Source organism: Scyliorhinus torazame, chromosome 10 (assembly GCF_047496885.1).
Source record: "Scyliorhinus torazame isolate Kashiwa2021f chromosome 10, sScyTor2.1, whole genome shotgun sequence".
NCBI classification, from domain to species: Eukaryota; Metazoa; Chordata; class Chondrichthyes; order Carcharhiniformes; family Scyliorhinidae; genus Scyliorhinus; species Scyliorhinus torazame.
In genome coordinates, this window is record NC_092716.1 from 20,654,488 (window position 1) to 20,681,349 (window position 26,862).

At 44.4% G+C, this 26,862-nt stretch overlaps 1 protein-coding gene across 3 annotated transcripts in view; it reads right to left on the reverse strand.

Annotated features, from left to right (window-relative positions):
* wwox (WW domain containing oxidoreductase) overlaps window positions 1-26,862 on the reverse strand; it is a 1,140,899-nt gene that overhangs the window by 766,407 nt on the left and 347,630 nt on the right. For all 3 annotated transcript variants that reach the window (XM_072517840.1, XM_072517838.1, XM_072517839.1), the window contains exon 6: window positions 16,392-16,480. In XM_072517840.1, the coding sequence (XP_072373941.1) occupies window positions 16,392-16,480 (89 nt within the window). The remainder of the gene's footprint in view (window positions 1-16,391; window positions 16,481-26,862) is intronic.

Genomic DNA, 26,862 nt, shown 5'->3' on the forward strand with positions numbered 1-26,862 from the left:
CAATTTTGGGCACCACACTTCATTTATATATATTTTTTATTATTTCATGGGATGTGAGTGTCGCTGACTGTGCCAGCCATTTATTGCCCATCCCTAATTGCCCTTGAGGGGGCACATTGAGTCAACCACATTGCTGTAGGTCTGGAGTCACATTTCCTTCCCTAAAGGGCATTAGTGAACAAGATGGGTTTTTACGACAATTGACAATGGTTTCATGGTCATCATTAGACTTTTAATTCCAGATTTTTATTGAATTCAAATTTCACCATCTGCCGTGGCGGGATTTGAACTCTGGGAACCTGGGTCCCCAGAGCATTGTTCTGGGTCTCTGGTTGACCGGTCCAGTGACAATACCACTACGCCTTCCCTTAGGGAGCATATGAAGGCTTTAGCAAGGAGGCAGAAACGAGTTACAAGAATGGTTCCAGGGACGAGGGACTTCAGCTGCGTGGACTGGAAAAGCTGGTGCTGTTCCCCCCCGAGAGAAGGCAGACAGAAGGCCTAACAGAGGCTTTCAAAGTCATGAGGGGTCTGGAAAAGATAGATAGAAACGGTTCCCATTGGCGTAAGGGTTGAAAATCAGAGGACACCAAATTAAGCTGAAGGACAAAAGAACCAAAAGCGACACGAGGAAAAGCATTTTTTTGTGCACCGAATGGTTAGGATCTGGAATGCGCTGCCTGAGAGAATTGAGGAAGCAGATTTAATCATGGCTTTCAAAAGGGAATTGGATAATTAACTGAATAGAAAGAATTTGCAGGGAAACTGCAGCCTCTTTCTCTGCGCGACCTATTGGGGTACATAAGTACTTTCTGTCCTTTCGTACTTATGTACGCCTATAGGTCACGCAGAGAAAGGTTATTCAAGCCCTCAGTGTCTGTGCTGCCTCTCTACAACACAGCTAGGCATATGTGTGGAACGGTGACACAAGACTGAGGCATTCAATGGGTGAAAAACATATTAAATCAAGTATAAGTCAAACTCTGCTCAGACCCAGAGTGTAGTTCAGTTCCACAAAGAGAACCACGATAATGCACATAAAGTAGAAACTCTTTCAGAGTTACAGAGAGTTAATTGTTGCAAATGGGAATTTGTTTGCATTCACAAGATACATGGTCACTGTAACATGATTCACCTGAGGAAGGAGCAGCGCTCCGAAAGCTAGTGACAAACCTGTTGGACTTTAACCTGGTGTTGTAAGACTTCTTACTGTAATATGGGCACAACAGGAGCTCTCCAACAACGTCCTCCTAGCCCGTGGAGTCTTACCCGTCCACATCAACCTCAAAATCAGCCCATTAACCTTCCTAAAAAAGGTCCTTGGCACAAAGACCAGGAGGAACAAAAACTTTGGCAACACCGTCATCTTTAAAGTCTGGACCCAACCAGCCAACAATGGCAGCACATCCCACCTCTTAAAATCCGACTTCATTCCCTCCACCAATCATGCCACGTTCAATTTATGCAGCTGAGCCCAACACTGCGCCACTTGTATCCCAAAGTAACACAATCTTGCCCCGACCAACCAAAGTGGCAGCCCCCCCAAACCCCTCTCCTGTCCCCAGGCATTAATTGGGAATATTTCACTTATACCTCGAAAAGAGACCAAACTCCCCCAAAATCCCTACGATTCAGTCAAAGCTCCCAACCAGGTCCAAAATATATAGCAGGGAATCATCCGTGTTACAAAGAAACTCGGTGCCCCCCCCCCCCCCCGCTCACTACCCGCAATTCCCATGAAACCCTGAGTGCCATTGCCTATTTACCCAGCTCCCCAGGTCCATGCACCACTCATCCTCTGGGCCTTTCCAAGATGTCCGCTGCCATCTCCCCTTAACCAACTGCGCCATACCAACTTGGCCCACGTCAGCATCCCTTCCTCCACCAACGTCCTCCCCCCATAAACAAAGAATCAAAAAAACAAGTCAACCCACCTCCCCCAAACCCTTCATGGATTCCCCCCCCCCCTCGCCCACCCCCCCACGGCACTCCCATTAACTAACCTGCCTGCTAGCAGAGTGGCCCGCACTCGAGGCAACCATCTACCCGCCTTCCCCTACCACCCCTCAGCCGCAATTCCCCAAAGAACTGTTGACCACACTTACCCAATCCACACCCACACACAGTAAATACAACACAGCATACACACCCACATTCCCCAGACTGGCATCTCCAAAGATCAGTCCTCACAAGTCTCCCATTCTCTCACAAAATTACTCACCACCTCCGGCATATCAAAATAGGATTCCTGATTTTGGTGCGTGACCCACAGATGAGCAGGATACAGCACCCCAAACTTTCTTGTAGAGGGCCGTCTTGACTCTGTTGAACCTAGCCTGGCGCTTGGCTAACTGTGCACCCAAGTCTTGGTTGATACACACCACGTTTCCCTCCAAGGCACATGCTCTCGTCTCCTTCGCCCACCGCAGAATCTTCTCTTTGTCTAGAAAATGATGCCCTTGCACCACCATCGCCCTTGCTGCTACGCCGATTTTGGCCTGCTCCCCAACACCTGCGTTCTTGATCCGCCTCAGGAGAACGGTCAAAGACCCCCTTCCCCACCCACATCTTCACCTCATAGATTGTTACTGCGTTCCTTCGATCCCCTTAGGCAGCCCCACAATCCGGAGAGTCTGCCTCCTGGAGCGATTCTCCAGGTCTTCCACAGTCTCCCACAACCGCTTCTGGCCCTCTGACATGAGCACCATCCCTGCCTCCAACTGTGCTAACCATTCCACATAATCCACTACTGACTCCTCTACCTTCTGGAGGGCTGAACACTGCGCCTCCAGCCTTTGCTCCATTCTCTCAATAGCTGCCCTGATCGCCACTTTCGACGAAGGTGATTTTATGAGCCAGAAGAAGGAACCATTGACGGAGATCGGGAATGAGGTCGAGAGAAATGTGGTCAACTTTCAAGGCAAAATCATTGTGGTAAGTAAAAATAATTCTCACCGTTCAATTTGCTAGTGAGTCTCAACCATTACTGAGCATTGTGTTACACAAGAGTCTGTTTCAGTGTTGGAGGCTTCCGTTCAGGACAACATCAGCACCAGCTCTCTTCCAACGATTTATGGATCAAATCTTGAGTGGGCTATTGGGTGTGCAATGCTACTTTGAGTAAATTTTGATTACAGGTTTGTACGATGTAGAGCATGTAAAGAACTTAGAAGATACTCTTGCAAGGCTGCGATTGCATAATCACAGGGTCAAGAAAGAGAAGAGCAAATTTTTAAAATCTTCTCTTCACTATCTTGAACATATCATCGACTAAGACGGTCTTTGCAACGAACCTAAGAAGATGTCGGAGATCCTGGATGCTCCATGATCGCAGAACGTGACTCAGTTAAGGTTGTTTCTAGGATTATTCAATTACTATGAAAAGTTTGTACCGCACTGAGAAACAAGGCTGAGGTCTTTACACATGTTGTTTTGTAACAAATAAGCTTGGCTCTGAGCAAAAGGATTGTGAAAAACTGAACCTGAAATTGCCTGTGATACGTCACCCTATGGGGTTGGAGCAGTTGTCTCATAAGAACATAAGAACGAGGAGCAGGAGTAGGCCATCTGGCCCCTCGAGCCTGCTCCGCCATTCAATGAGATCATGGCTGATTTTTTTTGTGGACTCAGCTCCACTTTCCGGCCCGAACACCATAACACTTAATCCCGTTATTTTTCAAAAAACTATCTATCTTTATCTTAAAAATATTTAATGAAGGAGCCTCAACTACATCACTGGGCACGGAATTCCATAGATTCACAACCCTTTGGGTGAAGAAGTTCCTCCTAAACTCAGTCCTAAATCTACTTCCCCTTATTTTGAGGCTATGCCCCCTAGTTCTGCTTTCACCCACCAGTGGAAACAACCTCTATCCTATCTATTCCCTTCATAATTTTATATGTTTCTATAAGATCCCCCCCACATCCTTCTAAATTTCAACGAGTACAGTCCCAGTCTACTCAACCTCTCCTCGTAATACAACCCCTTCAGCTCTGGGATTAACCTAGTGAATCTCCTCTGCACACCCTCCAGCGCCAGTACGTCCTCTCACAGGTAAGGAGACCAAAACTGAACACAATACTCCAGGTACGGCCTCACTAACACCGTATACAATTGCAGCATAACCTCCCTAGTCTTAAACTCCATCCCTCTAGCAATGAAGGACAAAACTCAATTTGCCTTCTCGATCACCTGTTGCACCTGTAAACCAACTTTTTGCGACTCATGCACTAGCACACCCAGGTCTCTCTGCACAGCAGCATGTTTTAATATTTTATCATTTAACTAATAATCCCTTTTGCTGTTATTCCTACCAAAATGGATAACCTCACATTTGTCAACATTGTATTCCATCTGCCAGACCCTAGCACATTCACTTAACCTATCCAAATCCCTCTGCAGACTTCTGGTATCCTCTGCACTTTTTGCTTTAACACTCATCTTCGTGTCGTCTGCAAACTTGGACTCATTGCACTTGGTCCCCAACTCCAAATCATCTATGTAAATTATGAACAATTGTGGGCCCAACACTGATCCCTGAGGGACACCACTAGCTACTGATTGCCAACCAGAGAAACACCCATTAATCCCCACTCTTTGCTTTCTATTAATTAACCAATCCTCTATCCATGCTACTACTTTACCCTTAATGCCATGCATCTTTATCTTATGCAGCAACCTTTTGTTTGGCACCTTGTCAAAAGCTTTCTGGAAATCCAGATATACCACATCCATTGGCTCCCCGTTATATACCGCACTGGTAATGTCCTCAAAAAATTCCACTAAATTAGTTAGGCACGACCTGCCCTTTATGAACCCATGCTGCGGCTGCCCAATGGGACAATTTCCATCCAGATGCCTCACTATTTCTTCCTTGATGATAGATTCCAGCATCTTCCCTACTACCGAAGTTAAGCTAACTGGCCTATAATTACCCGCTTTCTGCCTACCTCCTTTTTTCAACAATGATGTCAAGTTTGCTAATTTCCAATCCGCCGGGACCACCCCAGAGTCTAGTGAATTTGGGTAAATTATCACTAGTGCATTCCCTTCGGATTTCGGCGGCAGCGGTGCGCAGGGGCCTTCTTGGAGGTGAGTAGTGTATTTAAAAGCCTTACCTTTACAGGAGCAGCCCTTTGGATTTCAGCGGCACGCATGGGCCTTCTGGGAGGTGAGTACTTACTTTAAAAAGCCTTGCCTTTACAGGAGCAGCCCTTCGGATTTCGGCGGCAGCGGTGCGCAGGGGCCTTCTTGGAGGTGAGTAGTGTATTTAAAAGCCTTACCTTTACAGGAGCAGCCCTTTGGATTTCAGCGGCAGCGGTGCGCATGGGCCTTCTGGGAGGTGAGTACTTACTTTAAAAAGCCTTGCCTTTACAGGAGCAGCCCTTCGGATTTCGGCGGCAGCGGTGCGCAGGGGCCTTCTTGGAGGTGAGTAGTGTATTTAAAAGCCTTACCTTTACAGGAGCAGCCCTTTGGATTTCGGCGGCAGCGGTGCGCAGGGGCCTTCTGGGAGGTGAGTACTTACTTTAAAAAGCCTTGCCTTTACAGGAGCAGCCCTTCGGATTTCGGCGGCAGCGGTGCGCAGGGGCCTTCTTGGAGGTGAGTAGTGTATTTAAAAGCCTTACCTTTACAGGAGCAGCCCTTTGGATTTCGGCGGCAGCGGTGCGCAGGGGCCTTCTGGGAGGTGAGTACTTACTTTAAAAAGCCTTGCCTTTACAGGAGCAGCCCTTCGGATTTCGGCGGCAGCGGTGCGCAGGGGCCTTCTTGGAGGTGAGTAGTGTATTTAAAAGCCTTACCTTTACAGGAGCAGCCCTTTGGATTTCGGCGGCAGCGGTGCGCAGGGGCCTTCTGGGAGGTGAGTACTTATTTTAAAAAGCCTTGCCTTTACAGGAGCAGCCCTTCGGATTTCGGCGGCAGCGGTGCGCAGGGGCCTTCTTGGAGGTGAGTAGTGTATTTAAAAGCCTTACCTTTACAGGAGCAGCCCTTTGGATTTCGGCGGCAGCGGTGCGCAGGGGCCTTCTGGGAGGTGAGTACTTACTTTAAAAACCCTTGCCTTTACAGGAGCAGCCCTTCGGATTTTGGCGGCAGCGGTGCGCAGGGGCCTTCTTGGAGGTGAGTAGTGTATTTAAAAGCCTTACCTTTACAGGAGCAGCCCTTTGGATTTCGGTGGCAGCGGTGCGCAGGGGCCTTCTGGGAGGTGAGTACTTACTTTAAAAAGCCTTGCCTTTACAGGAGCAGCCCTTCAGATTTCGGCGGCAGCGGTGCGCAGGGGCCTTCTTGGAGGTGAGTAGTGTATTTAAAAGCCTTACCTTTACAGGAGCAGCCCTTTGGATTTCGGCGGCAGCGGTGCGCAGGGGCCTTCTGGGAGGTGAGTACTTACTTTAAAAAGCCTTGCCTTTACAGGAGCAGCCCTTCGGATTTCGGCGGCAGCGGTGCGCAGGGGCCTTCTTGGAGGTGAGTAGTGTATTTAAAAGCCTTGCCTGGTCCCGAGTCTGTTCTTCTTTTCTGTTTTATTTGTTTTGAGATAAGGCGGGAACCGGAAGTTCGACCCGCGGAACTCTGGGAAGTCCCCCCCCCCCAACTAATAAATTCTCCTCTAACCTAATAATAAGACCCATTGGTGTAAGGTAAGTGCCATATTATATTATTATATTATTAGCATTGTGCAGGTCAAGGATCGGAGGTGGAGGAGCAGTCTCTGTCAGCGAGAGAACCTGAGAACATCTCAGACACTCAGAAGGTAAGAAGGTAAGTAAGTTATTTTTACTTTTATACCTTTTTTCAAATTGTGTGTGTCGGGGGGAAACTAAAGTGACATCACAGAAAAGCTGTGGCCAGAGTGGCTGGTTGGGATTCTAACCTAAATTTTAAAAAATTTGAGTATTTGGGAACTAATTAAACATAATAACTTAATTATAATTTAGAGGATATCTAAGCCAGAGATCGGAGAGTATTATAGTTAGCTATCGCATTTCTATTAGAAATCCAGTGCTAGGAAACAGATAGTTGACAGTAAATTTGAAATTTAAAAAAAAAGTATTTATAAAATAAAAAAGACAAATTTTAATTAATTGACGCAATGTCAGTTAGAGGGGTGCTGTGCTCTGACTGTGAGATGTGGCAAGTCCGGGAGGCTTCCAGCGTCCCGGATGGCTTCATCTGCAGAAAGTGCACCCAACTGGAGCTCCTCACAGACCGCATGGTTCGGTTGGAGCAGCAATTGGATGCACTTAGGAGCATGCAGGTGGCGGAAAGAGTCAGCGATCGCAGTTATGTAAATGTGGTCACACCCAAGGTGCAGGCAGAGAAATGGGTGACCACCAGAAAGGGCAGGCAGTCAGTGCAGGAATCCCCTGTGGTTGTCCCCCTCTCGAACAGATATACCCCTTTGGATACTTTCGGGGGGGATAGCCTATCAGGGGAAAACAGCAGCAGCCAGAGCAGTGGCACCACGGCTGGCTCTGATGTTCAGAAGGGAGGGTCAAAGCGCAGAAGAGTAATAGTAATAGGGGACTCTATAGTCAGGGGCACAGATAGGCGCTTTTGTGGACGTGAAAGAGACTCCAGGATGGTATGTTGCCTCCCTGGTGCCAGGGTCCAGGATGTCTCCGAACGGGTAGAGGGAATCCTGAAGGGGGAGGGCAAACAGGCAGAGGTCGTTGTACATATTGGTACTAACGACATAGGCAGGAAGGGGCATGAGGTCCTGCAGCAGGAGTTCAGGGAGCTAGGCAGAAAGTTAAAAGACAGGACCTCGAGGGTTGTAATCTCGGGATTACTCCCTGTGCCACGTGCCAGTGAGGCTAGAAATAGGAAGATAGAGCAGATAAACACGTGGCTAAACAGCTGGTGTAGGAGGGAGGGTTTCCATTATCTGGACCACTGGGAGCTCTTCCGGGGCAGGTGTGAACTGTATAAGAAGGACGGGTTGCATCTAAACCGGAGAGGCATAAATATCCTGGCCGCGAGGTTTGCTAGTGTCACACGGGAGGGTTTAAACTAGTATGGCAGGGGGGTGGGCACGGGAGCAATAGGTCAGAAGGTGAGAGCATTGAGGGAGAACTAGGGAATAGGGACAGTGTGGCTCTGAGGCAGAGCAGACGGGGAGAAGTTGCTGAACACAGCGGGTCTGGTGGCCTGAAGTGCATATGTTTTAATGCAAGGAGCATTACGGGTAAGGCAGATGAACTTAGAGCTTGGATTACTACTTGGAACTATGATGTTGTTTCCATTACAGAGACCTGGTTGAGGGAAGGGCAGGATTGGCAGCTAAACGTTCCAGGATTTAGATGTTTCTGGCGGGATAGAGGGGGATGTAAAAGGGGAGGTGGAGTTGCGCTACTTGTTCGGGAGAATATCACAGCTATACTGCGAGAGGACACCTCAGAGGGCAGTGAGGCTATATGGGTAGAGATCAGGAATAAGAAGGGTACAGTCACAATGTTGGGGGTATACTACAGGCCTCCCAACAGCCAGCGGGAGATAGAGGAGCAGATAGGTAGACAGATTTTGGAAAAGAGTAAAAACAACAGGGTTGTGGTGATGGGAGACTTCAACTTCCCCAATATTGACTGGGACTCACTTAGTGCCAGGGGCTTAGATGGGGCGGAGTTTGTAAGGAGCATCCAGGAGGGCTTCTTAAAACAATATGTAAACAGTCCAACTAGGGAAGGGGCGGTACTGGACCTGGTATTGGGGAATGAGCCCGGCCAGGTGGTAGATGTTTCAGTAGGGGAGCATTTCGGTAACAGTGACCACAATTCAGTAAGTTTTAAAGTACTGGTGGACAAGGATAAGAGTGGTCCGAGGATGAATGTGCTAAATTGGGGGAAGGCTAATTATAACAATATTAGGCGGGAACTGAAGAACATAGATTGGGGGAGGATGTTTGAGGGCAAATCAACATCTGACATGTGGGAGGCTTTCAAGTGTCAGTTGAAAGGAATACAGGACCGGCATGTTCCTGTGAGGAAGAAAGATAAATACGGCAATTTTCGGGAACCTTGGATGACGAGTGATATTGTAGGCCTCGTCAAAAAGAAAAAGGAGGCATTTGTCAGGGCTAAAAGGCTGGGAACAGACGAAGCCTGTGTGGCATATAAGGAAAGTAGGAAGGAACTTAAGCAAGGAGTCAGGAGGGCTAGAAAGGGTCACGAAAAGTCATTAGCAAATAGGGTTAAGGAAAATCCCAAGGCTTTTTACACGTACATAAAAAGCAAGAGGGTAGCCAGGGAAAGGGTTGGCCCACTGAAGGATAGGCAAGGGAATCTATGTGTGGAGCCAGAGGAAATGGGCGAGGTACTAAATGAATACTTTGCATCAGTATTCACCAAAGAGAAGGAATTGGTAGATGTTGAGTCTGGAGAAGGGGGTGTAGATAGCCTGGGTCACATTGTGATCCAAAAAGACGAGGTGTTGGGTGTCTTAAAAAATATTAAGGTAGATAAGTCCCCAGGGCCTGATGGGATCTACCCCAGAATACTGAAGGAGGCCGGAGAGGAAATTGCTGAGGCCTTGACAGAAATCTTTGGATCCTCGCTGTCTTCAGGGGATGTCCCGGAGGACTGGAGAATAGCCAATGTTGTTCCTCTGTTTAAGAAGGGTAGCAAGGATAATCCCGGGAACTACAGGCCGGTGAGCCTTACGTCAGTGGTAGGGAAATTACTGGAGAGAATTCTTAGAGGCAGGATCTACTCCCATTTGGAAGCAAATGGACGTATTAGTGAGAGGCAGCACGGTTTTGTGAAGGGGAGGTCGTGTCTCACTCACTTGATCGAGTTTTTCGAGGAGGTCACTAAGATGATTGATGCAGGTAGGGCAGTAGATGTTGTCTATATGGACTTCAGTAAGGCCTTTGACAAGGTCCCTCATGGTAGACTAGTACAAAAGGTGAAGTCACACGGGATCAGGGGTGAACTGGCAAGGTGGATACAGAACTGGCTAGGCCATAGAAGGCAGAGGGTAGCAATGGAGGGATGCTTTTCTAATTGGAGGGCTGTGACCAGTGGTGTTCCACAGGGATCAGTGCTGGGACCTTTGCTCTTTGTAGTATATATAAATGATTTGGAGGAAAATGTAACTGGTCTGATTAGTAAGTTTGCAGACGACACAAAGGTTGATGGAATTGCGGATAGCGATGAGGACTGTCTGAGGATACAGCAGGATTTAGATTGTCTGGAGACTTGGGCGGAGAGATGGCAGATGGAGTTTAATCCGGACAAATGTGAGGTAATGCATTTTGGAAGGTCTAATGCAGGTAGGGAATATACAGTGAATGGTAGAACCCTCAAGAGTATTGAAAGTCAAAGAGATCTAGGAGTACAGGTCCACAGGTCATTGAAAGGGGCAACACAGGTGGAGAAGGTAGTCAAGAAGGCATACGGCATGCTGGCCTTCATTGGCCGGGGCATTGAGTATAAGAATTGGCAAGTCATGTTGCAGCTGTATAGAACCTTAGTTAGGCCACACTTGGAGTATAGTGTTCAATTCTGGTCGCCACACTACCAGAAGGATGTGGAGGCTTTAGAGAGGGTGCAGAAGAGATTTACCAGAATGTTGCCTGGTATGGAGGGCATAAGCTATGAGGAGCGGTTGAATAAACTCGGTTTGTTCTCACTGGAACGAAGGAGGTTGAGGGGCGACCTGATAGAGGTATACAAAATTATGAGGGGCATAGACAGAGTGGATAGTCAGAGGCTTTTCCCCAGGGTAGAGGGGTCAATTACTAGGGGGCATAGGTTTAAGGTGAGAGGGGCAAGGTTTAGAGTAGATGTACGAGGCAAGTTTTTTACGCAGAGGGTAGTGGGTACCTGGAACTCGCTACCGGAGGAGGTAGTGGAAGCAGGGACGATAGGGACATTTAAGGGGCATCTTGACAAATATATGAATAGGATGGGAATAGGAGGATACGGACCCAGGAAGTGTAGAAGATTGTAGTTTAGTCGGGCAGTGTGGTCGGCACGGGCTTGGAGGGCCGAAGGGCCTGTTCCTGTGCTGTACATTTCTTTGTTCTTTGCATTTGCAATTTCCCTAGCCATCTCTTTTAGCACTCTGGGATGCATTCAGGACCAGGATTCTTGTCTACCTTTAGCCCCATTAGCTTGCCCATCACTACCTCCTTAGTGATAACAATCATCTCAAGGTCCTCACCTGTCAGAGCCTCATTTCCATCAGTTACTGGCATGTTATTTGTGTCTTCCACTGTGAAGACTGACCGAAAAACCTGTTCAGTTCTCAGCCATTTCCTCATCTCCCATTATTAAATCTCCCTTCTCATCTTCTAAAGGACCAATATTTACCTTAGCCACTCTTTTTTGTTTTATGTTTTTGTAGAAACTTTTACTATCTGTTTTTATATTCTGAGCAAGTGTATTCTCATAATCTATCTTACTCTTCTTTATAGCTTTTTTAGTAGCTTTCTGTTGCCCCCTAAATATTTCCCAGTGCTCTAGTCTCCCACTAATCTTTGCCACTTGGTATGCTTTTTCCTTCAATTTGATACTCTCCCTTATTTCCTTAGCTATCCATGGTCGATTTTCCCTCTTTCTACCGTCCTTCCTTTTTGTTGGTATAAATCTTTGCTGAGCACTGTGAAAAATCACTTGGAAGGTTCTCCACTGTTCCTCAACTGTTTCACCATAAAGTCTTTGCTCCCAGTCTACCTCAGCTAGCTCTTCTCTCATCCCATTGTAATCGCCTTTGTTTAAGCACACAACACTAGTGTTTGATTTCACCTTCTCACCCCTCCATCTGTATTTTAAATTCCACTATATTATGATCGCTCCTTCCGAGAGGATCCCTAACTATGAGATCATGAATCAATCCTGTCTCATTACACAGGACCAGATCTAGGACCGCTTGTTCTCTCGTAGGTTCCATTACATACTATTCTAGGAAACTATCTCGGATATATTCTATAAACTCCTCCTCAAGGCTGCCTTGACCGACCTGGTTAAACCAATCGACATGTAGATTAAAATCCCCCATGATAACTGCTGTACCATTTCTACATGCATCAGTTATTTCTTTGTTTATTGCCTGCCCCACCATAATGTTACTATTTGGTGGCCTATAGACTACTCCTATCAGTGACATTTTCGCCTTCCTGATTTCCACCCAAATGGATTCAACCTTATCCTCCATAGCACCGATGTCATCCCTTACTATTGCCCGGATGTCATCCTTAAATAACAGAGCAACACCACCTCCCTTACCATCCACTCTGTCCTTCCGAATAGTTTGATGCCCGTGGATATTTAACACCCCGTCGTGATCATCCTTTAACCATGTTTCAGTAATGGCCACTAAATCATCGTCATTCACGATAATTTGCGCCATCAACTCATTTACATTATTCCGAATACTACGAGCGTTCAGGTAAAGTACACTTATGTTGGCTTTTATACCTCTGTTTTGAATCTTAACATCTTGATCAGTAACCTCTCCTAAGTTATTCTTCCTCTTAACTTGTCTTCTAATTTTCCTTGTCATTGAACCTTACCTCGCATATAATGCCTTCAGGCGAAGAGCGACCAATAGCATTTTCTTCCAGGATGTTGATTAGCGTTGAGTCCAACTTGAGAAAGAAGCTCTCAGCATTATTTTTGTTATTCAAAGGTTCCATAATTACTCATTTGGCCGTCAATTTATTCCATTGACCGACCATCGTCTCTTAATAACAACTTCTGGGTCGCATATGGGGATCCCTTATGCTTGCCGATTACAATGTTGAGCGTTAATCTTGTTGGCACACAATTATGTCACTGAATATCTTGGTCTGAATAGCACGCAAACAGTCTTCTAGACTGGCTGTAAGATCAATAAGACCAAAAAGATAAGCACCAATCTGATGAACACTTCAACGACATATTCTATCTGCCTCATGTGAAAAATGTTCTGGTAATGTCTGTCTTCCCAGGTGCAAACGTTTGCCTGAACAGATCCGGTGATGGGGAAGGTGTTGAACATGATTCAAAAACTCACTCTAACGCAGGAGCACAGAAAGAATCCAGACCTTAAATCTTATCTTACCAGGCATCTTGAATTGACAATACAAAATGGACTATTGTTGTGGAGTATGAGAGTAATCATTCCGCCGTGTCTACAAAGTAGAATCCTGGAACAGCAGCATGAGGGCTATCCCGGTATAGTTAGAAGGAAGGAGTTGGCGAGGAGCTACTTCTGGTCGCTCGGGTTGGATGCCCAAATAGAGGGGAAGGTGGATAATGCCAATCCTGCACTGCATGAGAAATTACAATGTTTGCATCCATGGTAATGGCCTACCAGGCCATGACAAAGAATCCATGTTGATTGTGCGGGACCATTCGAAGGACAATGGTTTTTGGTCATGGTTGACCCACATTTGAAGTGGCCGGTGATTGCTCTCATGAAATCGACAGCTACAGAACAGACCACAGGAAGGCTTGATGAGGTATTTGCAAGATTCGGGTGGCCTCAACAACTCGTGAGGGATAATGGCACTCAATTCGCATCAGCCGAATTCGAGGACTAACTGAAGGGGTGTGGCATCCGTCCTGTCACATCTGCCCCTTACCATCCAGCTATCAATGGCTTAGCTGAACATTTTGTGCAATCGCTCGTGGCTTCGAGGGATAAAGGCTCGCTAACCTAAACGTGTCAATAGCTTTCGAATGACATGCAGAAACAACACAAAACTCACTGGCTAGACTGATGTTCAAACGGAAACTTTTGACTCCCTCTTCAACTTCACAGATAGTTAGGCAACAACATCAGTCACAAGTGGCTAGAAGGGAACAATATTCCAAAAGCAGAGTCTTTGACCATGGGGAGTATGTTCTTGTGCGAATCATAGAATCACAGAATTTACAGTGCAGAAGGAAACCATTCAGCACATCGATTCCACACCGGCTCTTGAAAGAGCACCCTACTTAAGCCCATGACTCCACTCTATCCCCGTAACCTCACCTAACCTTTTTAGACACTAAGGGACAATTTGGCATGGCCAATCCATCTAACCTGCACATCTTTGGACTGTGGGAGGAAACCGGATCACCTGGAGGAAACCCACACAATGGGGAAATTACACCTCAGGTGGAAAATGGACTCCGGGAATTGTATTAGCCAAAACTGGTCTGATTTAATATCCTGTACAATCTTACGATGAACAAATTTGGGGTCAGCCCACTGACCAATTATTGTCTGCACACAGTGAGAGTACAGAATCTGTACCAGATATTTCCACCACAAAGTATGGACAGAGACATGCCAGACGTGAATACAGCTGACGAAATTATGGAATCTGTTACGACAGAATCATCCACACAACTAGAGACAGTTCCTGAGTTGGTTTTGTCAGGTGGACCACTGACCAGTGTAAAGGAAGACAGTCCTAGTACCCCTAAGAGCCAAGTTCCTGAATGCCGCGTTCTGTCAAAACGAGACAGACTTCCACCCAAGAGACCGTCTTACTAATGTATACATGTATCTGTAACATAACAATGTTAGTTATGGCATAATGTGTTGGATCTGTGTTAAAGTGTTTGATCGAGTAAAAACGCCAGGGACACTGAAGGAGCAAAGAGGGAGAGATGTTATGTGCCAGAGTTCACCATTGTACCATTTGGAGTTGGGGACCAAGTGCAATGTGTCCAAGTTTGCAGACGACACTAAGATGAGCGGTAAAGCAAAAAGCGCAGAGGATACCGGAAGTCTGCAGAAGGATTTGGATAGGTTAGGTGAATGGCCTAGGGTCTGGCAGATGGAATTCAATGCTGCCAAGTGTGAGGCTATCCATTTTGGGAGGAATAACAGCAGAATGGATTATTTAAACAGTAAGATGTTAAAACATGCTGCTGTGCAGAGGGACCTGGGTGTGCTGGTGCACGTGTCGCAAAAAGTTGGTGTGCAGGTGCAACAGGTGATTAAGAAGGCTAATCGAGTTTTGTCTTTCATTGCTAGAGGGATGGAGTTCAAGACTAGTGACGTTATGCTGCAATTGTATAGGGTGTTGGTGAGGCCACATCTGGAGTATTGTGTTCAGTTTTGGTCTCCTTACCTGAGAAAGGACATATTGGCACTGGAGGGAGCGCAGAGGAGATTCACTAGGTTGATCCCAGAGTTGAAGGGATTAGATTATGACGAGAGGTTGAGTAGACTGGGACTGTACTCATTGGAGTTTAGAAGGATGCGGGGGGATCTTGTTGAAACATATAAAATTGTGAAGGGAATAGGTAGGATAGATGCGGGCAGGTTGTTTCCATTGGTCGGGGAAAGCAGAACTAGGGGGCATAGCCTCAAAATAAGGGGAAGTAGATTTAAGACCGAGTTTAGGAGGAACTTCTTCACCCAAAGGGTTGTGAATCTCTGGAATTCCTTGCCCAGTGAAGGAGTTGAGGCTCCTTCTTTGAACGTTTTTAAGAAAAAGATAGATACCTTTCTAAAGAATAAAGGGATTCGGGGATATGGTGTACGGGCCGGAGAGTGGAGCTGAGTCCACAAAGATCAGCCATGATCTCATTAAATGGCGGAGCAGGCTCAAGGGGCCAGATGGCCTACTCCTGTTCCTAGTTCTTATGTTCTTATGTACCCTGTTTGAGCAGCGCCTTGTAAATAAATCCCTTGCTCTATGTTATACGAACTCGAGGTGTGCCACCTTTGATTTATTCTCTTTGCGACTACAACAAATAATGTAACAGGTCTCTGGTCATCTGACAAGCTGGATGCTTGAGTAACAAGCACAATTGTAAAGTGTCTATATATGTACAGCAAACTTAGTTCTTGAGCTGTAACCCCGTATACATACTGGTAGAATAAGTCTTCAGCGGCTCCATGTCGAGTGTCGCTTATACACTATAACATAACTATTCAATCATTCTAGAAAAGCTACAGCAAAACTAAGCAATGCTTCGCCAGCCTACCCGCTCAACGTTTATTCACCTAAACCTGAAACTACCCCCTTACTGCAATGATGTGACCATTTCTTTCACATACCATGCGGTGCGATATGTTAATACACAATTTGATGCTCTAGACCATTGGTACAATATCTGAAGTTGATAGTAGGACCAGGCCTTTGGGTCTTGATCCACTAATGCGACAACAGTTCTGAAAATAGCCCAATGCAACTTTCAGGCCCACCAAATGTGAAAAGAATAAAAGTTCATAAGGCTAAAGAACCACAGATTGGAAACAACTGCTCAAACCTACTGCTGGCTTACCATCACAAAACCTGCCTCAGTAAGTGAAATTAAATGAAATGAAAATCGCTCATTGTCACAAGTAGGCTTCAATGAAGTTACTGTGAAAAGCAGCAAACCCTTTCGAAATAAATTTGGTGGGGGTTGGGGAATGGGGTTATGATAAGTCCATCTACAATATATGACAAAGTTTTCCAACATGGATGTCTACTTACAGGTTCATTGCCTTGTAGGTTTCTGCAAACTGCCGGACACTGCTCAGGGAAGATAAATCCAAGGTCATAGCTTCTACCTTGGCTTTATGCTGAAACAAAACACAAATGCACAATGCTAAAAATTAGAGCCATCATAGAACATACAGTACAGAAGGAGGCCATTCAGCCCACCGAGTCTGCACCGATCCACTGAAGTCCTCACTTCCACCCTATCCCCGTAACCCAATAACCCCTCCTAACCTCTTTGGTCACTAAGGGCAATTGATCACGGCCAATCCACCTAACCTGCACGTCTTTGGACTGTGGGAGGAAACCGGAGCCCCCGGAGGAAACCCACGCAGACACGGGGAAAACGTGCAGACTCCGCACAGACAGTGACCCAGCGGGGAATCGAACCTGGGACCCTGGCGCTGTGAAGCCACAGGGCTATCCGCTTGTGCTACCGTGCTGCCCCATCAATGGCCAGGGTTCTCCCAAAATATTAAAAACTGCACAGCACGCTATGAGTCGGCCTCGATCACAAATTAATGGCTGAATCCATTTTTCAAAAACAAAATAAACACTGTAAAACAGAGTACGAGAGAAGTGGCACAATAAAAAAAAAACCTGTGTGTGCAGCTCGTGAAATAAAATACAAAACTACTCTGAGTTGCTTAGGTGACAAGCTTGATGAGGCAGCTTGGCAGTTGTAAATTATAAGTTTCATTCTCTTGCCATTTGTCAAGCACTTTTATGCTGGATAATGTGTTTCTCTCACAACACTCCAATCTTGCAGTAGGACTACCAATTGAGTTATTTGGGCATAAGGCAATTTGCTGAAGTGATTCCAGCAATCTGAATCGTGAGTTGCTGTGTAAATACACATTTGGAGCACAACCCAGCCGGAGGAAAAAATGCACTTAAGAAAGTTAACACAAAACAAAACAACTGCTCTTAAAAGCTTTTTCTGAACTACAGCATGTAATGCATTCTTCCTTAAATGAATCATTACATTACGTATGTTCATAAAAAGATGGCACTGAGTAGGTGAGAATGGTGTTAAAATCCACAGTACATGCAATTTTATTCAACCGTAAGAGTATCCCATCTTTATTTGTAAATGCCTCGCATTTTCTGGTCAACCATAAAACTCTTTTTCAAAACAAAAGAGATTTATGTAAAAAGTTATTTTCATGGGTGAAAACTGATTTACATTCTTGCTAAAAGCTTTGTTGTGGTTTCTATGTCATATCATAAATCTTCAATCCATTATTAATGATGTTGTGGAAACACAGATTACACAAAGGATAGAATCACAGAGGTTGAAATTTAAAAATTATACTCAGCATCCAACAGCACAAGGCTCTTAATTAGAGCCCTCCGGTTTCAATTCTAGCTTCAGCAAAGTTACCTGGAAAAGGGAAGGAATGTGGCTGGGATGGCCAGGAAAGTGAGGCCAATCCGCTGAACGAATTTCAAAAGAAAAGATTACTTTCCATCAGTTTGTTTTTGCAAATTATTTCCAACACAGAAGGATCTAAAGTTTGCACGATACATTTTGTCCATAGACAACTTTTGTCACCTTTCAAATATCAGAACGACATGACTGGTTATGGTCAAAATCGGTAGCACAGTGGTTAGCAATGTTGCTTCGCAATGCCAGCATCCATTCCCGGCTTGGGTCACTGTTTGTGTGGAGTCTGCATGTTCTCCCCGTGTCTGCGTGGGTTTCCTCTGGGTGCTCCAGTTTCCTCCCACAAATCCCGAAAGACGTGCTGTTAGGTAATTTAGACATTCTGAATTCTCCCTCTGTGTACCCGAACAGGCGCCGGAATGTGGCGACTAGGGGCTTTTCACAATAACTTCATTGCAGTGTTAATGTACGCCTACTTGTGAAAATAAAAGATTATTATAAATCCTCATTTCGGAAAGCAGTACTCATCAGACCAAGCAAGGTTGGTAATATTTACGCGAATTGCCTTTTGTTCCTGGGGGACAATGAAAGGTTCTCCTCGTGCCACTTTTTACAAAGAGTATTAGCTCGAAATTGGGCCAACCCTAGTAAAAAGTTGTTTTGTTTTTGGAAAAACAATTAAGTTAGAAGCCTAAAATGAAGGGAAAAATCTTAAGAGTGTGTATGATGATACCTTACAGGTGTCATCAGAAATATCAGATTGCACATGAAAGGAAAGGCTACGTTTAAGGTGAGGTGCTGGCAAAGTGGCAAACTGCTGAATCAAAAATAATTGCCTCCCCAACATTAGCTCGTTGAAAGACACATCAGTGTACTCTCCCGATGAATTCTGCCTGTCTGTCTCTCTATCTGATCGTAGCTACTCTTACCGGGAGAGCTGCCGCAATAAATTATCTTTGTCAAATTTGCAATTTTACCAGATGCAATTAATTAATCTGCAGCCCACAATCTTTACAGAGTCAGCACGGCAATTTATACCTTGTGATCAGCTTAATATAGCATGATGAAAGTGGGACAAAATGAAACTGTTTTATCTATTTTTAGCTTGGTGATAGTCCAGTTTAGCTGAGTCAAAAGGAAGAAAATGCATTCACACAGCGTCTTTAACATAGCTGAACAATGTCCCAAAGCAGCAGGACAATGTAATTCAGACTATGCAGGAGAACAGCTGAAACCTTGAAAATACTGGGTAAATATTATTTGTGTGTTTTTTTCCATTTTGTTTTCACAACTCTTCTTCCGAAGTTAAGGCAGATGATCAGGAGAACCCACGTGAAAATTCACCAAGTTTTGGAAACAATTGCATCCAGAATCAGACTCCAAGCCTAACTCAACCCCAATGTGAGAATTTGCTGCTTGAGTGAATGATGCACTTAATTACATGTATAACTGGCAGCTACTTTTGATCTTAGCTGAAACCATTTGGGGAGTATATATCTAGGAGTCAGTTGAAATACCCCTAGATTGGTTAGAAAAACTATAAGAAACCAATCCTGAAGGATTACTTTGATGAAAACAAGTTTGTTAATGTCCAAGAATGACATATTCTATCTCGGCAACCTTGATTTTTTTTTTAGAGAAAGTGTCATTTCAAGTGTGTGCCTTACATTTAAAACGCAGTGTGCCCGGACGTTCAGAATGCTACTGAAGTTTTGAAACAGAAGACACTACACAGGTTTGAGGCAGCAGGAATCCTGAGTGAATTTTGTACATGGTTACGGAATTGGGAAAAAGAAAGGAAGCACAAGTACACATTCGGGTGTGTGTCAGTTCGGGTAATAACTGAGAGGAGCGCACCTGGGCTTGGTGCTGGATTCCCATGGTTTCCAATTTAGATAAATAGTCTGGTTTAGAAACACAATATAGTTCATAGAGAATATAAAGTTAGGCAGGACAGGATTTTCAAGTGCACTAGATGATGGAAGCGGTACTGTGGAACCAGGAAGTTAGGGGCATATAAAGATTGTTATCGAAAGCTACGATCCTTCACAGTTCAGCCAAATGTAGACAGTTCCAGATTATAGTTAATTTTGACGCGATTAGCCCTGAGTAGCTTTGGAGGATATTTCAGCTTTTACAGTGACTAAGACTTTACTCATTAATGAAGGATTGAGTGCAGTCAACCCTGGGCACCCACTGGTTCTCAAATTCTCAGTCACCACTCTAAGTCTGATCAAGCTGCTTCTACTTCATAAAAGGCAAAAGTTCCTCCAACGTGAGAGTACACTGCCCTGCTTTTACTACCGCCCTCTGAAACAGACCAGTCAGAGTGATACACTGGGAGACCTGAACACATTGCAGTACGATAACGAGATGGGAAACGCTCATTAAATTGGCTGAAATAACCAGCCTGCTTGATGCAATTTAAGCATCGGCTTTCTAATCGACTTCTGTTATGGACAGGAGGGGGTTGAATTTAGACAGTCCTGATTTCTCCTCTCACCACCCTCCTGTAAACAGAAATGTGTTTTGATTTTGATTCCTCCCTGTATAAGCCATGGTGTGCTTCTCAACCCCCTTTAGTTTTGGTGTGATCCAATTTTCTACTAATAACCCCACAGCAAACAGGATTAGTTTATTTTACACACTTTTTCGGAAGAGGGTTCACAATGTCTCCCATTTTTACATTCAGTAAAAGGGGATACAGTAAAGAAAGAGGTACAGGGAAAAGAACACAGAGAAAATAAGAATTACTGTTTCACATAAGTGCAGAGTCCAGAATCAAAGTCCAATGGTGTATTCCTTCACAGAGGTCAGGACGCTGAAGCTTCCAGCAGAGGTGACTTCTCTGATGAGATGGGCATACAGACGTTCCAGTAGAAAAAGTAATGTATGGGGGGCCAGGCATTCAAACCTGGGCAGAGCACTGGTTCTGAGCTGATGCTTGTTAGATGGAAGATGGCAGTACAGCACGACAGGGTAACTGGACCCCCACTCTAGCTGGGAGAACACGTGACATGACTCCCGCCTTTCCATTTTGGGTTTGGCAGAGGATGTTTATTCCTTTCTCTCGATTTTTGAGATGGTTAATGCTTCAATCATGCCTTGCTTAAGAAGTATAAATGATCTTTGTATAATTCCCTTGGAAGTTGGTCTTCGGCAGCTCCATAGTTCGTTAGCATTAAGTTCAGCTTCTCTGAATGCCAGAAAGTTGCTTTTATTTCAGTTATAGCCTACCGTGGCTTCAGTCGTTTTAAAGTCTTCATCCAGTTATTAAAATTTTATAAATTAGCCATGATCGTTGATATAGTGAGGTCTTATCCCCCAACACTTTACATAGAACTAGCAAATCTATATATTTTTATGTACTCATTCATGGGTCGTGAGCATCACTAGCAAGGCCAATGTTTATTGCCCTTCCGAATTGCCCTTGAGGTTGTGATGGTCTGCTATATACTTGAACCGCTGCAGAATATGTAGGTACACCCACAGTGCTATTAGGAAGACAGTTTCAAGATTTTGACCCAACAACAGTGAAGGAATGGTGATATCAAATAATCACCTAATTCCCTCTTGAATGTCTCGATTGAACCTGCCTCCACCAAATTTCCAGGCAGTGCATTCCAGACATTGTGTGAAAAAAATAATTCTCACATCACATTTGCTTCCTTTGCAAATCACTTTAAATCTGTGCCCACAGGTTCTTGATCCTTTTACCAGCGGGAACAGTCCCCCCCCGAATCTACTCTGTTCAGCCCTCTCATGATTTTGAACATCTCGAACAAATTTCTACTGAACCTTTTTCTCTTTAAGCAGAACACCCCCAACTTTTCCAATCTATCCTCATTACAGAAGTTTCTCATTATTGTAACCAGTCTTGTGAACCTCTTCTGCACTCTCTCCAATGCGTTCATTTCCTTCCTATAGTGCTGTCCGCAATATTCCAACCGAGGTCTAACGAGTGTCTTATATAAGTTAAACATAACCTCCTTGTGCTTGCACACTATGCCCTATTAATAAAGTCCAGGATTCTGTGTGCTTTATTAACTACTTTCTCCACTGGTCCTGCCACCTTCAATGATCTATGCACATATACACCCAGGTCTCTGTGCTCTTGCACTCTCTTGAGAATAGTCCTCTTTTTTCTAATCTCTGCCTCTGATATTCATATACAATGTGTCACCTAACAGTTCTCCACATTGACCTTTATATTCCACCTACCTGCCCATTCCACCAATTTGTCTTTGTCCCTTTGAAGTTCTACACTGTCCTCCTCACAGCTTATGATGCTTCCAAGTTTTGTATCATCCGCAAATTTTGAAATTGTCCCCTGTACACTAAGATCTACATCATTAATATATATCAAGTAAAGCAATACTGACCTCTGAGAACTCCACTTCCTCTAGTCTGAAAAATATTGACTGACCGATTAGTCAGCCAATTTTGCATCCACGTTGTCACTGACCCTTTTATTCCATGAGCTGACTTTTCTCACAAGTCTGTTGACACACTGCTGCCACTGTGTATCAGTGTTGGAGGGAGTAAATGATAAAAGTGGTGGATGGGCTGTCAATCAAACAGGTTACTTTGTGCTGAACGGGAGGTATTGAGCTTCTTAAGTGTGCTGGAGCTGCATTCATTTAGGCAAGTGGAGAGTATTCCATCACATTCCTGGCCTGTGCCTTGCAGATGGTGAACAGGCTGTGGGGGGGTCAGGCGGTGAGTTACTCTCCAGAATTCCTAGCCTCTGACCTGCTCTTGTAGCCACAGTATTTATATGGCTGGTCCAGTCCTAGTCAATGGCAACCCCCAGGATATTGACAGTGGGGGGATTTAGCAATGGTAATGTCATTAATGTCAAGGAGAGGTGGTTAGATTCTTTCTTGTTGGTGGTAGTCATTGCCTTGCACTTGTGGGTGCAAATGATAGAATCCCTACGGTGGAGGAGGAGGCCATCGAGTCTATACCGACTCTTCCAAAGAGCACCCCACCCAGGCCCACACCCCTGCCCTATCCCCGTATCCCAACCTAACCTTGTGCACACTAAGGGGCAATTGTTCATGGCCAATCCACCTAACCTGCACATCTGTGGACTGTGGATGGAAACCGGAGCACCCGGAGGAAACACAGGCAGACACAGACTCCTTAGACAGTGACCCAAGCGGGAATCGAATCTGGGACCCTGCCGGTGTGAGGCAGCAGTGCTAGCCACTATGCCACCATGCCACCTTTTACTGTGCCACCGTATAATCAAAGACCTCTCCCACCCGGGGTATTGACTCTTCCAACTTCTTCCATCGGGCAGGAGATACAAAAGTCTGAGAACACGCACTGACAGCTTCTTCCCCACTGTTACCAGACTCCCGAATGACCCTCGTATGGACTGAAATTTCTTCAAACATCTTCTCTACTGAGTAGTACTGCACTCTTGCATGCTTCACCCTATGCCTGTCTCTATGTACTTGTGTATTTATGTATGCCCTATGTTTGTTCATGTATGGAATGATCTGTTTGGACTGAACGCAGAATATTTTCACAGTACCTCGGTACACGTGACAATAAAACAAATCCACATCATTGAGGGTGGAGATACTTGTGGAGCATGCTCCGCCAGTGAGTTGTTTAGTTGTCCTCCACCATTCACGACTGGATATGGCAGGGCTGCAGAGCTTAGATCTGATCCGATGGTTGTGGAATCACTGAGTTCTGTCGATCACTTGCTGCTTCCTCTGTTTGGCATGCAAAGTAGTCCTGCGATGTAATTTCATCAGGTTGCCACCTTATTTTTAGGTAGGCCTGGTGCTGTTCTTGGCAAGCCCTCTTGCACTCTATATTGAACCAGGTTTCCCCTGGAATTGATGGTAATATTAGAGTGAGGGATACGCTGCGCCATGAGGCTACAGAATCATAGAATTCACAGTGCAGATGGAGGCCATTCGGCCCATCGAGTTTGCACCGGCCCTTGGAAAGAGCACCCTACCTAATCCCACACCTCCACCCAATCCCCACCAGTAACCCCACCTAACCTTTTTGGACACTAAAGGGAAATTTATCAAGGCCAATCCACCTAACCTGCACATCTTTGGACTGTGGGAGGAAACCGGAGGAAACCCAGGCAGACACAGGGAGGACGTGCAGACTCCGCACAGACAGTGACCCAAGCCTGGAATTGAACCTGGGACCCTGGAGCTGTGTAGCAACTGTGTTAACCACTGTGCTACCGTGCCACCAATGTGGTTGTATACGATTCTGCTGCTACTGATAGCCCGCAGCACCTCATGGCACCCCAGTTTAGAATTGCCAGGTTTGTTCAAAATCGACATGACATGTTACCCATGGTAAGCATGGCAGTTTAAATGGTGGGAACTGCACACACTTCTTAGAAGTAAACACAAATATGACTGGGCAGGAAATATTTGACAATCTGAAGTTCAATATACAGTTAAGTGGGTAAGAAGTGGCTGTATTCAAATCAAAACCATTGGCTAAAATTCACATAGTAATACCTGCCGGCTGAAATCATATGCTGTATTTTAAAATTCTGTCTTTTTATCTGCCTCCGTATTATCCTGTGACACTAAAAAAAAAATCTCATCAGTTAGCCATACTGCCAGAAACTTAATCTTCCGACAAAGCTAGAAGTCATGGCCTAGACTTGCTGCCTGGCAATGCAGTCATGTGCTAAAGCTGCACACAACATTAATCCTCTGCACACTAACAGATGCTGGCAGGATTTTAGGTCGAAATGTATTTATAAAATGACAAATTATGTTTTGTACTGTGTGTGGACAGCAAAAGAGCCCACAAATAAGCTGATAAACGTCAACTACACTTTACCACAAACAGTTTATTTTTATTAGGGTACAACCATAAATGTTCTTCAAGCTGGACTGAAGATTTATTTAGTGCAGGAAGAAAACAAGATTACATTTGACATAAAGCAATATGTGCCATATCACTGGTGTTCTGGGCAGCATGCCCTCCTGGGAACCAGTGATGCAGTACTAGACTAACAAAGCTGCTGTCTGCTATAATACACGCCAAGCTACATTTTCTCAGATAACAAAAACATACATTAAATTAATACAGATCTGATTAACTCCAAAAAAAACCAGCAGTTTGTTTCACTAAATTATGTAAAACTTACTATAAACTGTAACAATGATTATCCAAATACAGAGAATGATCTCTGAAAGACCAACACCAAATGACCTGTCATTTATCACAAGGCAATCGTCACTAATGCGTGAAAATTACTACAGTATCTGACAGTACAAGACCAGAACACAGATAAACAGTATTTAGCCCGGTTACAATTTCATTTAATACGACTGCCACAATAATTAATGCATTATTCATGCCTATAATTCCACTTTAAAATTTTAAACCGAAAGAAATAGGAAATAATTCATTGTTTACACCAAAAGATATTTCACATCTCTTTTGGATCCATTCCAATTAAGTAATCCGCTGTCATGTAATGATTCGTTAGCACTTCTACAATGCTGGTCAGGCAGGCAGTCTCACAACAGAACTAGACTCAGTTTGTTGCGAAGGCTTTTTGTGAGCACTGTATTTGGGGACAAATCCTCAAGATCACAATTTGCCAAAAGGGTACTGAATCATTTATCTAAAAGATAAGCTACATTTACTGCCGATGCAAGAATTCTGGAAAAGAAAATCAGAAAATGCTGAAAACTGTCAGTGGATGAGGCAGCATCAGTGGACAGAGAAAGAGTTAATATTTCAGCCCATTGACTTTTTGTCAGAACATAAAAGTTCTTTGCCGTGAAAAACCCAGTCTCTCCGTCCACAGGTGCTGCCAGATGCGCTGAATGTTTCCTATTTCATATCTACTTGCTGCAAAATAGATTAAAAGCAAATATAGGCCAGCAGCACGGTTCAATTCCCATACCAGCCTCCCCGCACAGGAACCGGAATGTGGCGACTAGGGGCTTTTCACAGTAACTTCATTTGAAGCCTCCTTGTGACAATAAGCGATTTTCATTTAATTTCATTTTATATTTGTGTCAACAAAAATGTAGAGTTAGCAAGTTTAAAATGTAGTTTGTTGAAACATACAAAGAGATAAAAAATGAAGTCCATGTCCAAAATGACAACTTTTACAAATGGCGTGTAGAAAAGTTCAATTCAACGTTATGTCCAAATGAATTCCAATTAAATGTCAAAATTAATTTGTATTAAACCATGTTACTAGTAAAATGTTGTTGTTTATTGTCACGTGTACCGAGGTGCAGTGAAAAGTATTTTGCTGCGAGCAGCTCAAACAGATCATTTAGTACATGAAAAAAAAAAGCAAATAAATAGAAAATACATAATAGGGCAACACAAGGTACACAAAGGGTGAAGCATACGTGAGTGTAGTATTATTCCGGTCAGTCCATAAGAGGGTCGTTTAGGAGTCTGGTAACTTTGTTTCTCTTGTCTTTGCAGAGATTCCTTTCTTTTAAAAATTAGCGGTCTCTATGGGGATTGTATTGCAATGGACCACTTGTTATGATTTCCAGGGAGACCATTAATTTTCAGAAAGACATTCAAACTCCCGGTTATTAATGCCACAAGGTTTCATATTTGAAACAAAAACTTTGCTGTACAAGAGTTTAAAAAGCAATAACTATTAACATAATATTACATATATTTTGCAAACATTTATTATTTAAGCTGAAAGATCTCAACAATACACTCCTTGCTCTACTATTATTTCAACCTAAGAGCCCCCTTCTACTTTACAGGATTTTTGGGTTCCTTCACAAGACCAAACCAATATGTGCCACAGCTCTCAGTAAACTAATCTAATGTTCCTCAGTGTTTCTGCTATTCTCAGAGGTATCAAACCTTTTGCCATCCTTCCACCAGCATCCAGATAGGCAACCCTTCAGCTTCCTTTAAGCACCACACATGTGCGATACCCAAGCTCAAGCATGCACATCACTGCTTTCTGGCTCAGTCACTCCAAATCAAACAACCCCCAACCCAAAGATGTGCAAGGTAGGTGGATTAAACATGCTAAAATTGCCCCTTAATTGGAAAAAATGAATTGGGTACTCTAAATTTAAT